Raw genomic sequence first — 15,626 nt, 5'->3', positions numbered from 1 at the left:
AAGTTAAAGATATTAGACTTTCAAGAGGCAAAGTGTCACCAGCCACATTATCATGATGATGCAAAATCAATAATTTATCAAGCCAGAAACAAAGAACTCGGGTCTATTCAACAGCATTGATTTGTCATGGACACTATCTAACTGGAACATGGAGGAGAAGCGTTGGGCTGAAGAAGGAAATCTCACCTGTTCTGACTGGGCTGGCTCCTCTTGTTGGCGTGCGGCTGTGGCCACACCACGTGTGCAATGCCAATGTTGATTGGTTGTGGACCGGACATGGTCATTTGGTTGGTTAGAATAGGCTGCATCATGTTGGTGTAATGATTGCTGTGTTGCCGTACTTTCCTTTAAAAAGGCAAAACAACAACAACATTATATACGTTTTATCTCCACAGTACAAAGAAAGGGGCAAGTGAAGTAAGTTAAAGGTAATTTCTTCTATGGTGAACTAACTCACCCCCAGTCACTGAGCCTCTGTGGGCCAGCCACAGTATCAGAAGCCATAGAGGTGGTAGGAGGAGCCACTTGCTGCCAGGCTGGTACCAGGATTTGCTGGCCTCTACTTGACCACGGTTGCTGCAAAGAACAAAGACAGGAATCATTAGCACGCCATAAACCTTTAAGATGCGGTAAGGGAAGCGGCAAACTCCTGAACCGCCTCACTTGAAAGTGTTACCTCCGACTAGCATGAGTCAAGGACCTCAACTAAGTACAGTGTGGCATCTGAACCCTTTATGCAAATATCTCCAATGTGAGTCAGTCTCACCTGTGCCATAACTCCAGGTCGCATCTGCAAAGGCTGTATGGGAGGGGCTTGGTTCACCATTGGTATCGTGCTCTCCATCCGAACTGCATATCCTGACTGGTTTGGGTTACCTACAAAAACAACAAGCATAGCCTAGTATTGGATTTGAACTTTGATCGACATGGCCACTGTAAATCCAGCATTAATACTGTATCTTTCATGAAATGACTTGACTGTGTGCTAATTTGAGACGCTCCATACCTTGCATGGTTGGGGGGCAAAGGATTAGGGCTGGCTGAAAGGAGTCGTTACACCCAAACTGACCATTTCCAGTCTGCAGCATCCCAGGATGCATCACAGAGGGAGCAGAATGCGTCAAAGCCTGCATGGGGGGAGGGGGGCTTAAGTTTAATCAACTTTTCTTTTCATTATTTACTTCAGACACTGAAGTGAGAGAGACAGCAGTACCATTAAAGGTAAATATTAATAGCAATTCAATAGCACCAATAATCCTGTAGGTGGCAATATTGGTTAAATAAGAAGTCCATTTACCCCAACTATAAATGTAACGTAGATTTCCAGTTTACATCCATTCAGACCATACATTAAGCTTCTTGTAATTGTGATGAATAGATTACCTGGGAGTGAACCGATCCCATTTTATTGAAGGCCATTGGCAGTCCAGCTGAGTTGGTTGAGGGTCTGTGGAACGGTGCTTTGTTGCGGTTGAGTGTATCGTAAGCGTTGGGACGTGATTGACAGGCATCCATGATGTGGAAACACGATTGAACACTGGAGAAAAGGGAGGAGAACGGGTGAGATGGACGATCGGGCAGAGCGCATTCAAGGACCATTGTAGCCTACTTCTGATCCGTGTCCATCTGTAATCAGTTTGTAGTTAATTTCTTGGTAGAGCTTTTGTTGGTTTGTCATGTTATTTTTTAGCCCTAGGTTAGACTTACTGATTGCTGTGGGGGAAGTCAAGAAGGTGCTGCATGGTGACAAAGGGATGGTTGAGGGCATCTGAGGGAGCGATCCTCTTCTCAGCATCGATCAGCAACATGGTCTTCAGCAGGCCCACAAACTCCATCCGGTCTGCCTTCTCTGCCAGCGAGTCACTGCCCTCCATATTCAGCACCAGATTCACCTAAGGCGGGAAAACGAAACCAACATCTTTAGCTACTATGTATCAAAATACACAGGTATTCACACTACTGTATCATGTGGTCGTTTTCACAAATCATAATTTACTTGTACGCAAATTCGTACTTTGAATGATGTGATCATCTGACACATTTAAGCAAAGTTCTGTACTCACATGTGCTATGTCATCCAGACTGCTAAAAATGTACTTCCTGGCCTCTTTGGATTTCATCCCAGTCTCAGTCTCATGCTCCTCTGTCGTCTGCAGAAACAGAAAATGTGAGGAGTCTTCAATTGTGAACATGCATTCTCTAGAATTCTACCTAGCGTACTCAGAACTGGGTCTGTTGATGGTTTATGACTGGGGTCGGCAACAGGCGGTTCGGTTTTTGGCTCGTGAGTGATTTATTTTTTGCAAACACAAAAAAATGCAAAAATAAAATCACCAGTTCAGCAAAAAAATGAATTATTCAGGAAATGTGTTCCCAAGTATTCCCACAAATAAAATAGATATGTGATCGTGTCTCAATGTAATCAAATACAATACATTTTTTGGCTTAGTTGTGGTCCATTTGCAGTACTCAAAATTATTACAATTATGTTCCAGCCCCTCTACCATCTGCTATGATAAATCATCCCGCGGCTAAATCTATATTGAACAAAAATATAAAAAAACATAACATGCAACAATTTCAAAGAGTTACAGTTCATATAAAGAAATGAGTCAATTGAAATAAAATTAATTAGGTTAGGCCCTAATCTATGGATTTCGCATGACTGGAAAAACATATGCATCTGTTGGTCACAGGTAACATAAAAAGGTAGGGGCGTGGATCAGAAAACCAGTCAGTATTTGTGGCATGTGGAATGTTGTCCCACTCCACTTCAATGGCTGGCGAAGTTTCTGGATATTGGCGGGAACTGGAACACGCTGTCATACACGTCGATCCAGAGCATCCCAAATATGTTCAATGGGTGGCATAGCGTGAGTATGCAGGCCATGGAAGAACAGACATTTTCAGCTTCCAGGAATTGTGTACAGATCCTTGCGACACGGGGCTGTGCATTTTCATGCTGAAACAAAGGTGATGGCAGCGGATGAATGGCACGACAATGGGCCTCAGGATCTCGCCAAGGTATCTCTGCATTCAAATTGCCATTGATGAAATGCAATTGTGTTCGTGTTCCGTAGCTTATGCCTGCCCATACCATAACCCCACCGCCACCATGGGGCACTCTTAACAACATTGACATCAGCAAACACTCGCCCACACCATGCCATACATGGTCTGTGATTGTGAGGCCAGTTGGATGTACTGCCAAATTCTCTAAAACGACATTGGAGGCAGCTTATGGTAGAGAAATTAACATTCAATTTTCTAGCAACAGCTCTAATGGACATTCCTGCAGTCAGCATGCCAATTGCATGCTCCCTCAAAACTCTGTGGCATTGTGTTGTGTGACAAAACTGCACATTTTAGAGTGGCCTTTTATTGCCCCCAGCACAAGGTGCACCAGTGTAATGATCATGCTGCTTAATCAGCTTCTTGATATGTCACACCTGTCAGGTGGATGGATTATCTTTTCAAAGGAGAAATGCTCCATAACAGGGATGTAAACAAATTTGTGCACAACATTTGAGAGAAATAAGCTTTGTGTGTGTAAGGAACATTTCTGGGACCTTTTATTTCAGCTCAGGAAACATGGGACTAACATTTCACATGTTGATGTTTATATATTTTTGTTCAGTGTAGTTGGTCTAGGATGCCCATGTTCAGGAATCAGAGAGTGTCAATGTTACCTTCAGTCTCCAGGCAGCATAAGGCGAGTCGGACTCTTTGCAGAAGAAGCGGGATGTCTTGGTCCCCGCGTTTAGCAGTTGCTCCCCCGGCAACACTTGTGTCTGAGATATGTAGCGAATCTGTGGAGGAGAGAAACAGAGCAAGACAATATGATTGCAGCGTTTACATCATATTCCTGCTTGTTGGACCTACTAATATACAGTGCCTTCAGAAAGTATTCATACCCATCGACTTGTTCCACATTTTGTTGTGTTACAGCCTGATTATATTGATTTTCTCACCCATCTATACACAAATACCCCATAACGACAGAGTGAAAACATTTTTATTTTAGCTAATTTATTGAAAATGAAACTAAATGAAAATGTAATCTCAGTTATACAAATATTCACACAACTTTGCTATGAAACTACAAATTCAGCTCAGGTGCATCCAATTTCCTTTGATCATGCTCTGCCTAGAGCTGGCCGTCCGACCAAACGGGCAGGAAGGACATTGGTCAGGGAGGTGTCCAAGAACCCAATGACAGAACTACAGAGTACCTTGGCTGAGATGAGAGCTCTACTACACTATACCAATCTGGAGAGCAGACAGATATCATAATGTAAAAGATCCTGTGGTCTGATGAGAAAATGTACCCTCCGTGTCTGGAGGAAACCAGGCACCGCTCATCACCCGTCTAACGCCATCCTTACCATGAAGCATGTTGGCAGCTTTTCAGTGAGGAGGGACTGAGAGTCTGGTAAGGATAGAGGGAACAACGAATGGAGCCAAATCCTTGAGAACCTGCATCAAAAAGTGCAAATAACCTTGGAATGTAAATCTTCGCCTCAGACTAACAGGACAATGACCCCAAGCATACAGACAAAGCCACGTTGGAAATTGCTTCAGAACAAGAATGTGAGTGGCCCAGCTAAAGCCCAGACTGGAATCCCATTGAAAACCTATGGTAAGACTTGAAGATGGCTGTTCACCACCGCTACCAATCTAACTTAACAAAAGCTAGAGAAAATCTACAAGGAAGAATAGGAGAAAATCCCCCAAATCCAGATGTGCAAAGCTGACACAGACATACCGAAGTCAATTGAAAGCTGTAGTCATGGCCAAAGATGCTTCTACAAAATATTGACTCACGGGTGTGAATGCATATATAAATGAGATATTTCTCTAATAAATTTGCCAACATTTCTAAAAACATGTTTTCACTTTGTCATTATGGGGTATTGTGTGTAGAAGGATGAAAAAAATATATTTAATCAATTTCGAATTTAGGCTGTATGTGGAATAAGTCAAGGGGTACGAATACTTTCTGAAGGCACTGTACATCTACAAAGGAATCACCAACATTAAGGATAATGGAAAAACATATCAACTTAAATGACTAAAAGCAGATGTAAAGTATGTCGAAAAGATAATGGACCTATATTTTCAAATAAGATCATCTTTGAGAACTAACAATCACCAAAATAAAAGATAGACAGAGAATCAAAAATTCCCCCCAGAAATGTGTATTGTATTTTTGTCATTGAATAGGGCCCCCATTGATTTTGTTATAATGTTTGAGTCAGTCAGATTGCATAAGCCATGGCAAGATGTGTAGAATTGCAGGAAATTAACTTTTGTTACTGCAGTCAACAGGAGGGCCTCTAAAAATGGTGGTTGGCGACCGCACCATTGGCCACGGACATGCCAACCACCCAAAACCCCATTTTGATCTTGCAAAAATCCTGATAGCACTACACAGATATTCATCAAAACAAACGAGACAATAGTATTTTAATGCAGGACGTAAATAGAGCTGACCACTGCACTGCTACTGATGGCATGCGATGACTGGACCTCCAAGTGTGGTCATGGAGTTCTGTGTGAGGTATGTGTGAGAGGTGTCGAACAGAACTTCCCATTAGCAGCATTCCGTCACCCCCACATCGGGAGCCTGACACAGGCACACGGCTATCCCAGCCCTCCCAAACATACCCGCAGGACAAAGACACTTAAGCCAAACAGGGTGTTTCGGTCTCTACTAATCCAAGCTAATCAAAAAGGTTACATGTAGGTCTTCCAAACGGAGTAAATAGACACACGTCATACACTTGTAAAATATAATCCCAGTAGGAATATCGGTTACTCTTCTATTATAGTACTGCTGCTCATCCCTTGCTACTTTGCCAGGTCAATATGCTGAGAGCCACTTGACATGCCCAGGACAGATGTAATGTGCTCCAAAATTGCCATGGAAACCTTTCCAATCCCACAAAGTGGAGGTAGGGTGACCTAGATAAATGCAAAAAAAAAATCACCTTACAAAAAGACATGTTGCTCATCTGGTAACATAGCAAAAACAATAATGAAGATATCTACTTATTTATTATTCAAACAATGTCATTGCTGCCCCTGAAATCATTACTAAAATTGTTTTTAAAAACAGCATGAAACCAGACTTAGATTTTTGGACACTTGATCTCCCGTGGGAGCAGTGACACTGACAGTATGACATACAAGTTAGCATCTGTCCCTGACAGTAAAGTCAGTAAGGCCTATTGCTCAGAAAGGGTACGTCATAGCTACTCTCTTCCAGCCAAAACACTGTGCCTTAGAGCTGCTAAAACTACAAGACCAGGCATGTGTTAGGACAGGAGGCAGGGGTTTTTCCTCACTCTGCAAAGCCGCCGCTGTATCTCTCAACACAGCCAGGAGACCGGCGAGATTAACTGGCTCTGTTTAAGGCTTGATGATTTGGATGTTATAGAGATTCAAATTGGGTTGCCACAACGCTGCACAAACACAGTGAGAGCAATGAAGTGAGAACCTGCTGATGGTGCAGGCTTGGGGGGGGGGGGGGGGAGGGTCGAGGTGTGTGTGTGTGGTGTGTCTAGCATTAGGCTTATAAATACATTTTGCTGTGTGGCGTGGAACTGGACCCAGCGCTGGCACGGTGCAGCAGTCAGGGGGGGCTCATGGTCAGCAAAGCACTACTGCCTAGTCGTGGTCCAAATGACCACTAGACCCAAGAATGACAGTCCTACCCCAGCACACCACAGAGCTTTCCCATGGTCTCCCCTTTAAGCCGGGGGACTCAGTCCCAATCACGTAGTTACTGGCCTAAGGGAAATAATCAAAGATGACACAGCCAATTTCCTGTTCCATTAATGTCCAGATTAGACATTTTGTATTCGTATGCTTCACTGCTTAGAGAGCACCAACAAAACAACAGACAGGGTTTCAATAGGAAAACAAACTAAAAGTAGAGGCTTTAACCATCACATTTAGAATCAAAATGCACCAGGACACAGGCATCAGGGGCTGTTACACTGCTCCACTGGTCTGTGTGTGGCCAGTCTTCACTGAGATGTCAGTTCTGTCAGTATCGTTCTCTTCCCTTGACAGTCTGCTAGCTTTGGAGATGTCAGGCAGGTGCTTTGATTTACCTGGTCATACTCCAGTGCTCCTGGGTAGAGGGGCCAGCCCAGAAAGAGCTCAGCGATGACACAGCCCAGGGACCACATGTCGATGGCCTCACAGAACGGCAGACCCAGGATGATCTCTGGAGCCCTGTATATAGGGAATACAAACAGGAAAGAGTTTAGTGGGGAGCACTTTCAACAACCATTGTTAGACTAGTACACACATACACAACAGGCATTGGATTTGTTATACTCATGGGAGGGCAGGAAACTCAAGATAAGATCTTAACTAACATGATTTATTGTGGGAACTCATGTATGAAGACCATGAGGTCACACAAACGAAACACATTATGTACTGTTTATTGAACTCCTGTTAGTTCTTCACAAATACTGAGAGAGCACACACAAAAAACAAATGTTTAATCAAGCTGAAGAGTGACGCTCGTGGTCTTTAACGGCCATCAAGCAATTTTGCGGGCATTAGTGCAAGGTTCCACTTCCATAAAAAATTAAGGCCAATCAATCAGTTACCATTTTAAAACCAAGGCTGAGCACAGCGGCTGCCTTGACAGATAAAACATCCATTGCCTAGCGATGGTCAGATGCAACACCCTAATGCGACCATTATAGTGTGACACACAAGGTAATCTGTGACGTCCTACTGTCATCACTCGGTTTTGATATCCTGCTGGCAGGAAACGTCTGTCAAATGCTGAAACAAATTCAGCGAGAGAAGGTGTGACAAAAAAAAACAGGCTCTTAGTCCTAGGGAAAGGGCGGATACTTAGTCAGTTATCCAACTGAATGTATTCAACTGAAATGCGTCTTCCACATTTAACCCAACCCCTCAATCAGAGAAGTGCATGCAAAATGGGAGGTTATATCCAGTAGCGGTGGGCGGGTAAAATAACTGGGTAAGTTGTTTGCTCTATAACATGTTAGTTCTTATGCCTTGCCACCATGATACAGAAGCTACACACAATACCCCATAATGACAAAGCCAAAACAGGTTTTTAGAAATTGTTGCAAAACAAATACCTTATTTACATAAGAATTCAGACCCTTTGCTATGAGACTCGAAATTCAGCTCAGTAGCATCCTGCTTCCATTGATCATCCTTGAGATGCTTCTACAACTTGATTGGAGTGCACTTGTGGTAAATTCAATTGATTGGACATGATTTGGAAAGGGACACAACTGTCTATAAAAGGTCCCACAATTGACAGTGCATGTCAGAGCAAAAAACCAAGCCATGAGGTTGAAGGAATTGTCCGTAGAGCTCCGAGACAGGATTGTGTCTAGGCACAGATCTGGGGAAGGGTACCAAAACATTTCTGCAGCATTGAAGGTCCCCAAGAACACAATGGCCTCCATCATTCCTAAATGGAAGAAGTTTGGAACCACCAAGTCTCTGACTGGGCAGCCAGCTCTAGGAAAACTGAGCAGTCGGGGGAGAAGGGAATTGGTCAGGGAGGTGACCAAGAACCCGATGGTCACTCTGACAGAGCTCCAGAGTTCCTCTGTGGAGATGGGAGAACCTTCCTGAAGGACAACCATCTCTGCAGCCCTCCACCAAACAGGCCTTTATGGTAGTGGTCACGTGAAAGCCACACATCAGTAAAAAAGCATATGACAGCCTGCTAGGAGTTTACCAAAAGGTACCTCAAGGAAACCAGATTATCTGGACTGATGAAACCAAGATTGAACTCTTTGGCCTGAATGCCAAGCGTCATGACTGGGGGAAAACTGGCACCGCTCATCACCTGGCCAATACCATTCCTACGGTGAAGCATGGTGGCAGCATCATGCGGTAGGGATGTTTTTCAGCGGCAGGGACTGGGAGACTAGTCAGGATCGAGGCAAAGATGAACAGAGCAAAGTACAAAGAGATCCTTGATGAAAATCTGCTCCAGAGGACTCAGGACCTCAGTCTGGGGCGAAGGTTCACCTACCAACAAGACAATGACCCTAAGCACACAGTCAAAACAACGCAGGAGTGGCTTCGGGACAAGTCTCTGAATGTCCTTGAGTGGCCCAGGCAGAGCCCTTGAGAGGATCTGCAGAGTAGAATGGAAATTCCCCAAATACAGGTGTGTCAAGCTTGTAGCGTCATACCCAAGAAGACCTTTGCTGCCAAAGGTGCTTCAACATTGAACTGAGTAAAGGGTCTGAATACGTATGCAAATTTGATTTCAATTTCTCATGTTTATACATTTGCAACAATTTCTAAATTATGGGTTAGTGTATGTAGATTGATGGGGGGGGGGAACTATTGAATCCATTTTATAAGGCTGTAACGTAACATTTTGAAAAAGTCGAGGGGTCTGAATACTTCCCGTATGCACTGTGCGTATAGGCCTAATGCCGAGACAATAAGACAGAATAAATTCAACCACACCTTTGTTTAGTCACAAAACCAGAGAGCAATAGGCCAGGTTAAGTCCACAAAGCATTTCACATGTATCAAACAGTTACATGACCTACAGCAGTATCAAGCAAGTTAATGTTTCCGACATTTTCAGACTCTAAATCAACGGTTGTTTAGTAACCACGGAGAGTTACTGCAAGTCTAAAAGAAAACAGGAGCTGCCTCCACTATTCCAGCACCATTTCAACATCAACTCACTTATGCTTAGTTTAATATAGTGACAACTAAAAGATACCAAAAACGATTAAGTCCAAGCTAAATATGAAGTAGCTATCCATGGTGCTGATGTGTGCACGTGAGTAAAAAAAAAAAAAAAAGAAACTTTTGACTCACCCTACTTGTAGAGAAACGCAAACGACATCCTCCCCTCCTTCATGTTGACGAAAAGGTCTATGACTGTCAAAGTACACGTTTTTAGTTGTTGTCCTAGGCTACCTGGCTAAAATGCTTGCTCGCTAGCCTAACTTCCTTTCATGGGCAACGATGCGCTAGGCCAGCTAGTTAACACTAGCCTACTACATATTAAACTTCGATCCTCTCAGGCCATGGGCAAAACGTATGAATTTATGGTTAGAATCGCCGTTATAAGCATTGGCCAGTGTGGAGAGCTAAGTAAAACCACAAATCCAAATGCATGTGTTATTTAGATAAGGGACAATTTTAGCTAGCTAGGTAGCCAGCCACTGGAGGTCAATGACGTAACAATTCAAGTTTTTCTGTAAATTACATTCTGTTTTTGATGTGGTGTGATTGGTGTGAAGCCAAATACAAACTGGCTTCCATTAACACCATTTTTTGTTGTTGTGCTAGGATCATTCACAGTTGCGCTCACTCAGTTTAGCTCAATGCTGATTGGCTATTATTTTTATGAAACACAGAGACGAAAGATAACTTTAATGTTCTTTTTTTTTTTTTTTAATAGGTCAATTTTTGGGGGAACTGGTTATATAGTCTATCATATTGTGCAGCAGAGACCCATACAACTTCAGTTCAGATACCGACAAATAGGCCATCTGTAATTATTTCAGACAAGAAAGAATGAACTACTTTCTCAAAACCTATTTTGGACATCTGAAGAGTGGGCATGGCTATGAGACGTCTGAAAAGAGAATATCAACAGTGGAATCTGATATTGTGACCATGGGCACCCTCTCTTGCATCAGCAGTTAATTCTGTGCCCTGATGACAGCATGGCTTAGCCCACCCAGCATACAGGATGAGGGAGAGGAGACGCAGAGTTACTCTATATCCAGCCCTGGACAACACTGGCAACAGCTGAGGGGGATCATGTACACCCACAGGGAGATGGTCAGTGTTCGCCTCAGGCACCATTGTGAACAAGAGATAGCTGAGGTTTTATACTATGTCTGGCTATCTGGGAATGTAACACCTATTATAAAAGGGACTGTCTCTAACAGGAAGATAAGGACAGTTCATGTTTTTCTACCCTGGGCTGGAAGGGAAAGCCACAATTAACCATTTCCTGTCAATCCTAAAAATAATGAAAGTTAGAGTTATGTAAAGCAAAGAAAGGACAGGGGACATTGAGAAACGCAAAACATTTCAACGTCAGTATCCGTCGCTTAATGTGGAAATTAGGTCTGAGTGCTATCCAGAGCAGTGAGTCTTCCCCTTTTTTGCAAAACATTGGTAAAGGAATGGAGAAGGGTGGTGGGTGGGTTGTTTAAAAAAACTCCTGTACATGGTGTGCTTACGGCTAAGTTCAGACGAGTCTGTTATATCATATTACAAAATGTCCTGTTAGAGATAAAGCCTACCCTATATAACACCAGCATGAACTAATATAGATAACATGCAAGTAACTGATTAATCCAGGCTGGAGCTGGAAGTTCATCCCCAGAGAACGTGTATCCTAGGCTACTGTGACCGAGGATCTGACCGCCTGGTCAACGAGGCCTGGGTATCCGCCTCCCTGTGGTCCAGGGGAATTCTGCACACTGCAGCTGTTCTGGGGAAAACACATGTCTTCCACAGGCCCAGGGGCAGGGAATATCTAACCATGGCCCTAACTAAACTCAATCTACTAAAATAAACACTACATGTGTCAGGGGAATGCCGATTAGGGGGGAGCTGTGAGGGGGTTTCCTCAACCTGTGAGCACAGCTGGGTGCAGGCGAAGAAAATCTCTGAGTGACATTGGCTCTCCATTCCTACATCAGTTTATTCCAGTTCAGACTGTTCTCACGCTGTGTCTAGAGACATACGGCTCTACATACAGCTCTCCTGCCACGGTTCTCAACCTGCTGGGCTAAAAATACTCTGCCTCATGGGGTGCGTAGCTAGCAATCTCCACAGCTGATAAACACAGCCATGTGTTCTTTGGAAAAACTTGGAGAATGTTTAAATGTAGTACATCAACCTTCCATTGAGATGCCTTAACAGGGGTCAAGGATAAATTACCCAATTTAGCCCATTACCCAAGCAGCAAGAACAAGGACAGAAGCGTTCTTTGATGCAAATACAGCTAACTGCCAAAATAAAGGAAACACAAACATAACGTGTCTTAATAGGGTGTTGGACCACCACGAGCCAGGACAGCTTCAATGCACCTTGGCATAGATTCTTCAAGTGTCTGGAACTCTATTGGAGGAATGAGACACCATTCTTCCACGAGAAATTCCATTATTTGGTGTTTTGATGGTGGTGGAAAAAACTGATCTCTCAGGTGCTGCTCCAGAATCTCCCATAAGTGTTCAATTGGGTAGAGATCTGGTGACAGACGAACATGGCATAGTTTACATCGTTTTCATGTTCATCAAACCATTCAGTGACCTCGTGCCCTGTGGATGGGGGCATTGTTATTCTATGGGGGCATAGCCAAAGTCGGCATATTTACACACGACTAAGCATGATGTTAGTTAATTGCTTACCGTAATTTCCGAACTATTGAGCGCACCTGAATATAAGCCGCACCCACTGAATTAAAACAAATATATTATTATGAACATAAATAAGGCGCACATGTCTATAAGCCGCAGGTGCCTACCGGTACATTGAAACAAATGAACTTTACACAGGCTTTAACGAAACACAAATAGGCTTGTAACAAATTAGCAGTAAACAGCCTACAAAGAAAGTCATTGGTGACTATTTTCCTCCTCCTGTGCACTGAAACCACTGAAGTCATCTCTTTTAAAAAAAAATTGAAAGCGGGAAAAATCCATATATTTAGCTGCGTCATTGTTTAAGCCGCGAGGTTCAAAGTGTGGGAAAAAAGTTGTGGCTTATAGTCCGGAAATTACGGTAATTAACTCACGAACCACACCGGTATCCATCATTTACTCAAGTGTTTCCATTTTGCCTGTACTCTTAGAGCAGAACAGGGAACCAATTTTACTGCCCTTCAAATTCACAGAAAGTCAAAAATTCCTCCATACAGATGCCACAGGACCCAGAAAGACTAGTTTAACTAAATGTTTTGTTAATAGACCCAATGTTGGATATTTAGAAAAAAGAGGAGATACGATCAAGTTCATTTAAGCTAGTGCGTTCTTTATGGGTTGTGGCTGAAGTGTGCGTGCGTGAGTGGCTGAACCTGTGAATATACATATCGGACCATTTGTGTAGCGCTCACACCCAGCGGGGAAAGCATACCGCTCAAAACTGAACTCCGGCAGTGTGATAAAGGCTGCAGCCACGGCCTGCCTTTCCAGAAGCTGCCCGTACAATGCCCACACCATATTTGATGGAACACAGCACTTTGTGGAGCCTCGTCGGGGGTGGGGCAAACATTTCCAGAATTAAAATACACTGGACCATTCACATGAGAGCTGCCTTATCTGGGTAAAAACAGACCAAACTGACATAGCTAGAATACTATGATGCCAAAAGAGCATTTGGAATAGCAGCTAAGAATGTAGATTAGATTACACAGGGAAGGAAGATATTAGCTTCTAGCCAACAGCCACACACCAAAAAAAGGGGCATCATTTACTTTACTTAACGGCCATTAAATATCTTCCATGCCTGATTGGGTGATTAAACAAACGGTGTAGAGCCTCTGCACCAGCAGATAACTGCTCTCCAACTGGAGAAGGCACAGAATGAAGACAAGCGCTCCATTGAACCCATCTGCAGTCTGTCGACACAGGACATTGACTGACTTTATTAAGGACTCATCAGCAGCATCAGCCCAGACATGGCCAGATGACCCTCCTTTAAATGTGCCAATTAAGAAACAGGTCTTCATCAAGCAGCCACAGGCCATTATGTTCCTGACCATTTGTACTTTAATGATGTATACTGCCAAGGGCATGTTTCTCTGATCAAAACAGCAGCCATGGCTGGTCAGACCACACAACCTTCTCTCTACTGTGGGATTGGATAACCATAGAAGCTTCAATCTTCGACTTAAAGTGAGATTGTAAAACAGTGGTAGGGCTGGGCAGTAAACGGCATTTTACTATATACACCAGTATTGATGCACAGACCGGTTTGGATTTCTATTTTACCTTACATAATGGTATGTCAATGTTTCGTATGTGAAATAGAAATGTAATATTGATGAAAGTAAAACAAGTCTGGCAATCATCCATTCTTACTGCCAGTAAGAGACTGCTAACAGTCAAGAACTGCCAATTTGCTGAGAAGCATCCAGCTGCAGATTATGCATGCTGACACCGCCTGGTCTGCGAACCGCCCAATTGTATTTTTGCGTCTCAGATGGTATGTGTGCGTGCAAACTGTAGACGTTTGTTGGTCGCGTGTATCGCACGAGTCAGTAGCTTTGTTGCAGGGCATCAGTGTGTGACGCACACACCAACTGTTGGTGGCGGTAACGCACCATCCTCTCTGGCACCATTAGACCCGTCTGAGCTCGTCTCACGTCTGTGTCCTGAGAAGGTATCTGCTGGAGCCAGACCCTATCGAATTTGCTAGCAAGAGCTTTGGGTATGCATGCACATGTACTTTTGTACCATGAATAGTTCCTGTGAAGCAGTGCTGGCGCTTAAGGTACTTTTGGCATGTGCACACATGGCACAGTGCCCCTTGTGGCGAAAGTAAGAACTGCCATTGAATCCACTGAAACTACATGGTCAATAACAGTGTTGTTTCCATCCACAGAAAAGTCATAACGTATATAAAAAATAAACATCACGACAGCTGTGATGGAAACAGGAAGTTTCGGTACAATTTAATAAATGCCGAAAGATACTATATTATTCAATTATTGCGCCAACGAGCATCTGTGTTGCCAAGGGCTAAAATAGAAGTCAGTTCTATTTGTGACGCAGATCGCACTGCAAGTCCTACCTCTCCCATCTCATTTGTTTATAGAAGCAGGTACCCACGTGCCATCGCCTCATTGGTTATAACCACGTGGGTGCCTGAAAGACGAACAAGGTCGATGCACCTAATATATGAAAGTTGGCAATCGAAATATAAAGTCAAGAGAAGAAAAAGCCTAGAAGGAGGAGAGATGACTAGAATCGATTCGGTTGACCGTTGTGTGGATTCATTGTCAGAGTAGAGGACCTTGTGCATTTCAGGTAAAGTAACTCGATGTTTATATCCCAGAACAAATTAGCTAGCAACAGCAAGCTAGCTAAATAGGACAAATTAGCTAGCAAGTGCAAGCTAGCTAGCTAAATTGCCATAAATGTTTAATGCTTTTCAACCTGTCCCCAAATTAATGTAATTGGTTCAGAGTTTGTTTTGATATTTTAACCTGCTTGTCGTGAACGCGTTTGGTGTGGGGGGACAAAATAAACGTATGCACGATGGCGCACACAAGCAGCCGGTTTGGGTTCCATGTTAGGCGCAAATATTAATATAATAACCATGATATGGAAGCAAACTTGGAGTCAAACGATGACATGGCGTATGGTCCTACTACGACTCGGGGAAACCATGCAGTTTATTAGGCTACAGATTAAATAAGTGATGAACTTCACAGGGTGGTGAATGTGCACGGTATGAGCTTGATGCTCCTTTCCAGTAAATGGTGAGGGTTTTATTTTGGTGACATTATGATCAATGCTCGACTCCCGTTTCACAAATACATACATTCTTGTACTTATGCATAATCATTTTATCATGTTGACCAAGGTTTCTCCAACTTGCAGCCCACGGGGGATTCT

At 43.3% G+C, this 15,626-nt stretch overlaps 1 protein-coding gene across 1 annotated transcript in view; it reads right to left on the bottom strand.

The window, feature by feature from the left end:
- Nucleotides 1-15,626, bottom strand: part of LOC106573228 (homeodomain-interacting protein kinase 3) — a gene marked incomplete at its 5' end in the record, with an annotated part of 52,089 nt that overhangs the window by 10,751 nt on the left and 25,712 nt on the right. Inside the window, 9 exons of the mRNA XM_014148069.2 lie at nt 187-345; nt 458-576; nt 767-876; nt 1,007-1,127; nt 1,384-1,537; nt 1,708-1,892; nt 2,064-2,150; nt 3,690-3,809; nt 7,119-7,242. Of these exons, the coding sequence (XP_014003544.2) occupies nt 187-345; nt 458-576; nt 767-876; nt 1,007-1,127; nt 1,384-1,537; nt 1,708-1,892; nt 2,064-2,150; nt 3,690-3,809; nt 7,119-7,242 (1,179 nt within the window). The remainder of the gene's footprint in view (nt 1-186; nt 346-457; nt 577-766; nt 877-1,006; nt 1,128-1,383; nt 1,538-1,707; nt 1,893-2,063; nt 2,151-3,689; nt 3,810-7,118; nt 7,243-15,626) is intronic.

This window comes from Salmo salar, chromosome ssa16 (assembly GCF_905237065.1).
Source record: "Salmo salar chromosome ssa16, Ssal_v3.1, whole genome shotgun sequence".
In the NCBI taxonomy this organism is placed as follows: Eukaryota; Metazoa; Chordata; class Actinopteri; order Salmoniformes; family Salmonidae; genus Salmo; species Salmo salar.
This window is presented reverse-complemented; position numbering and strand designations above follow the sequence as displayed.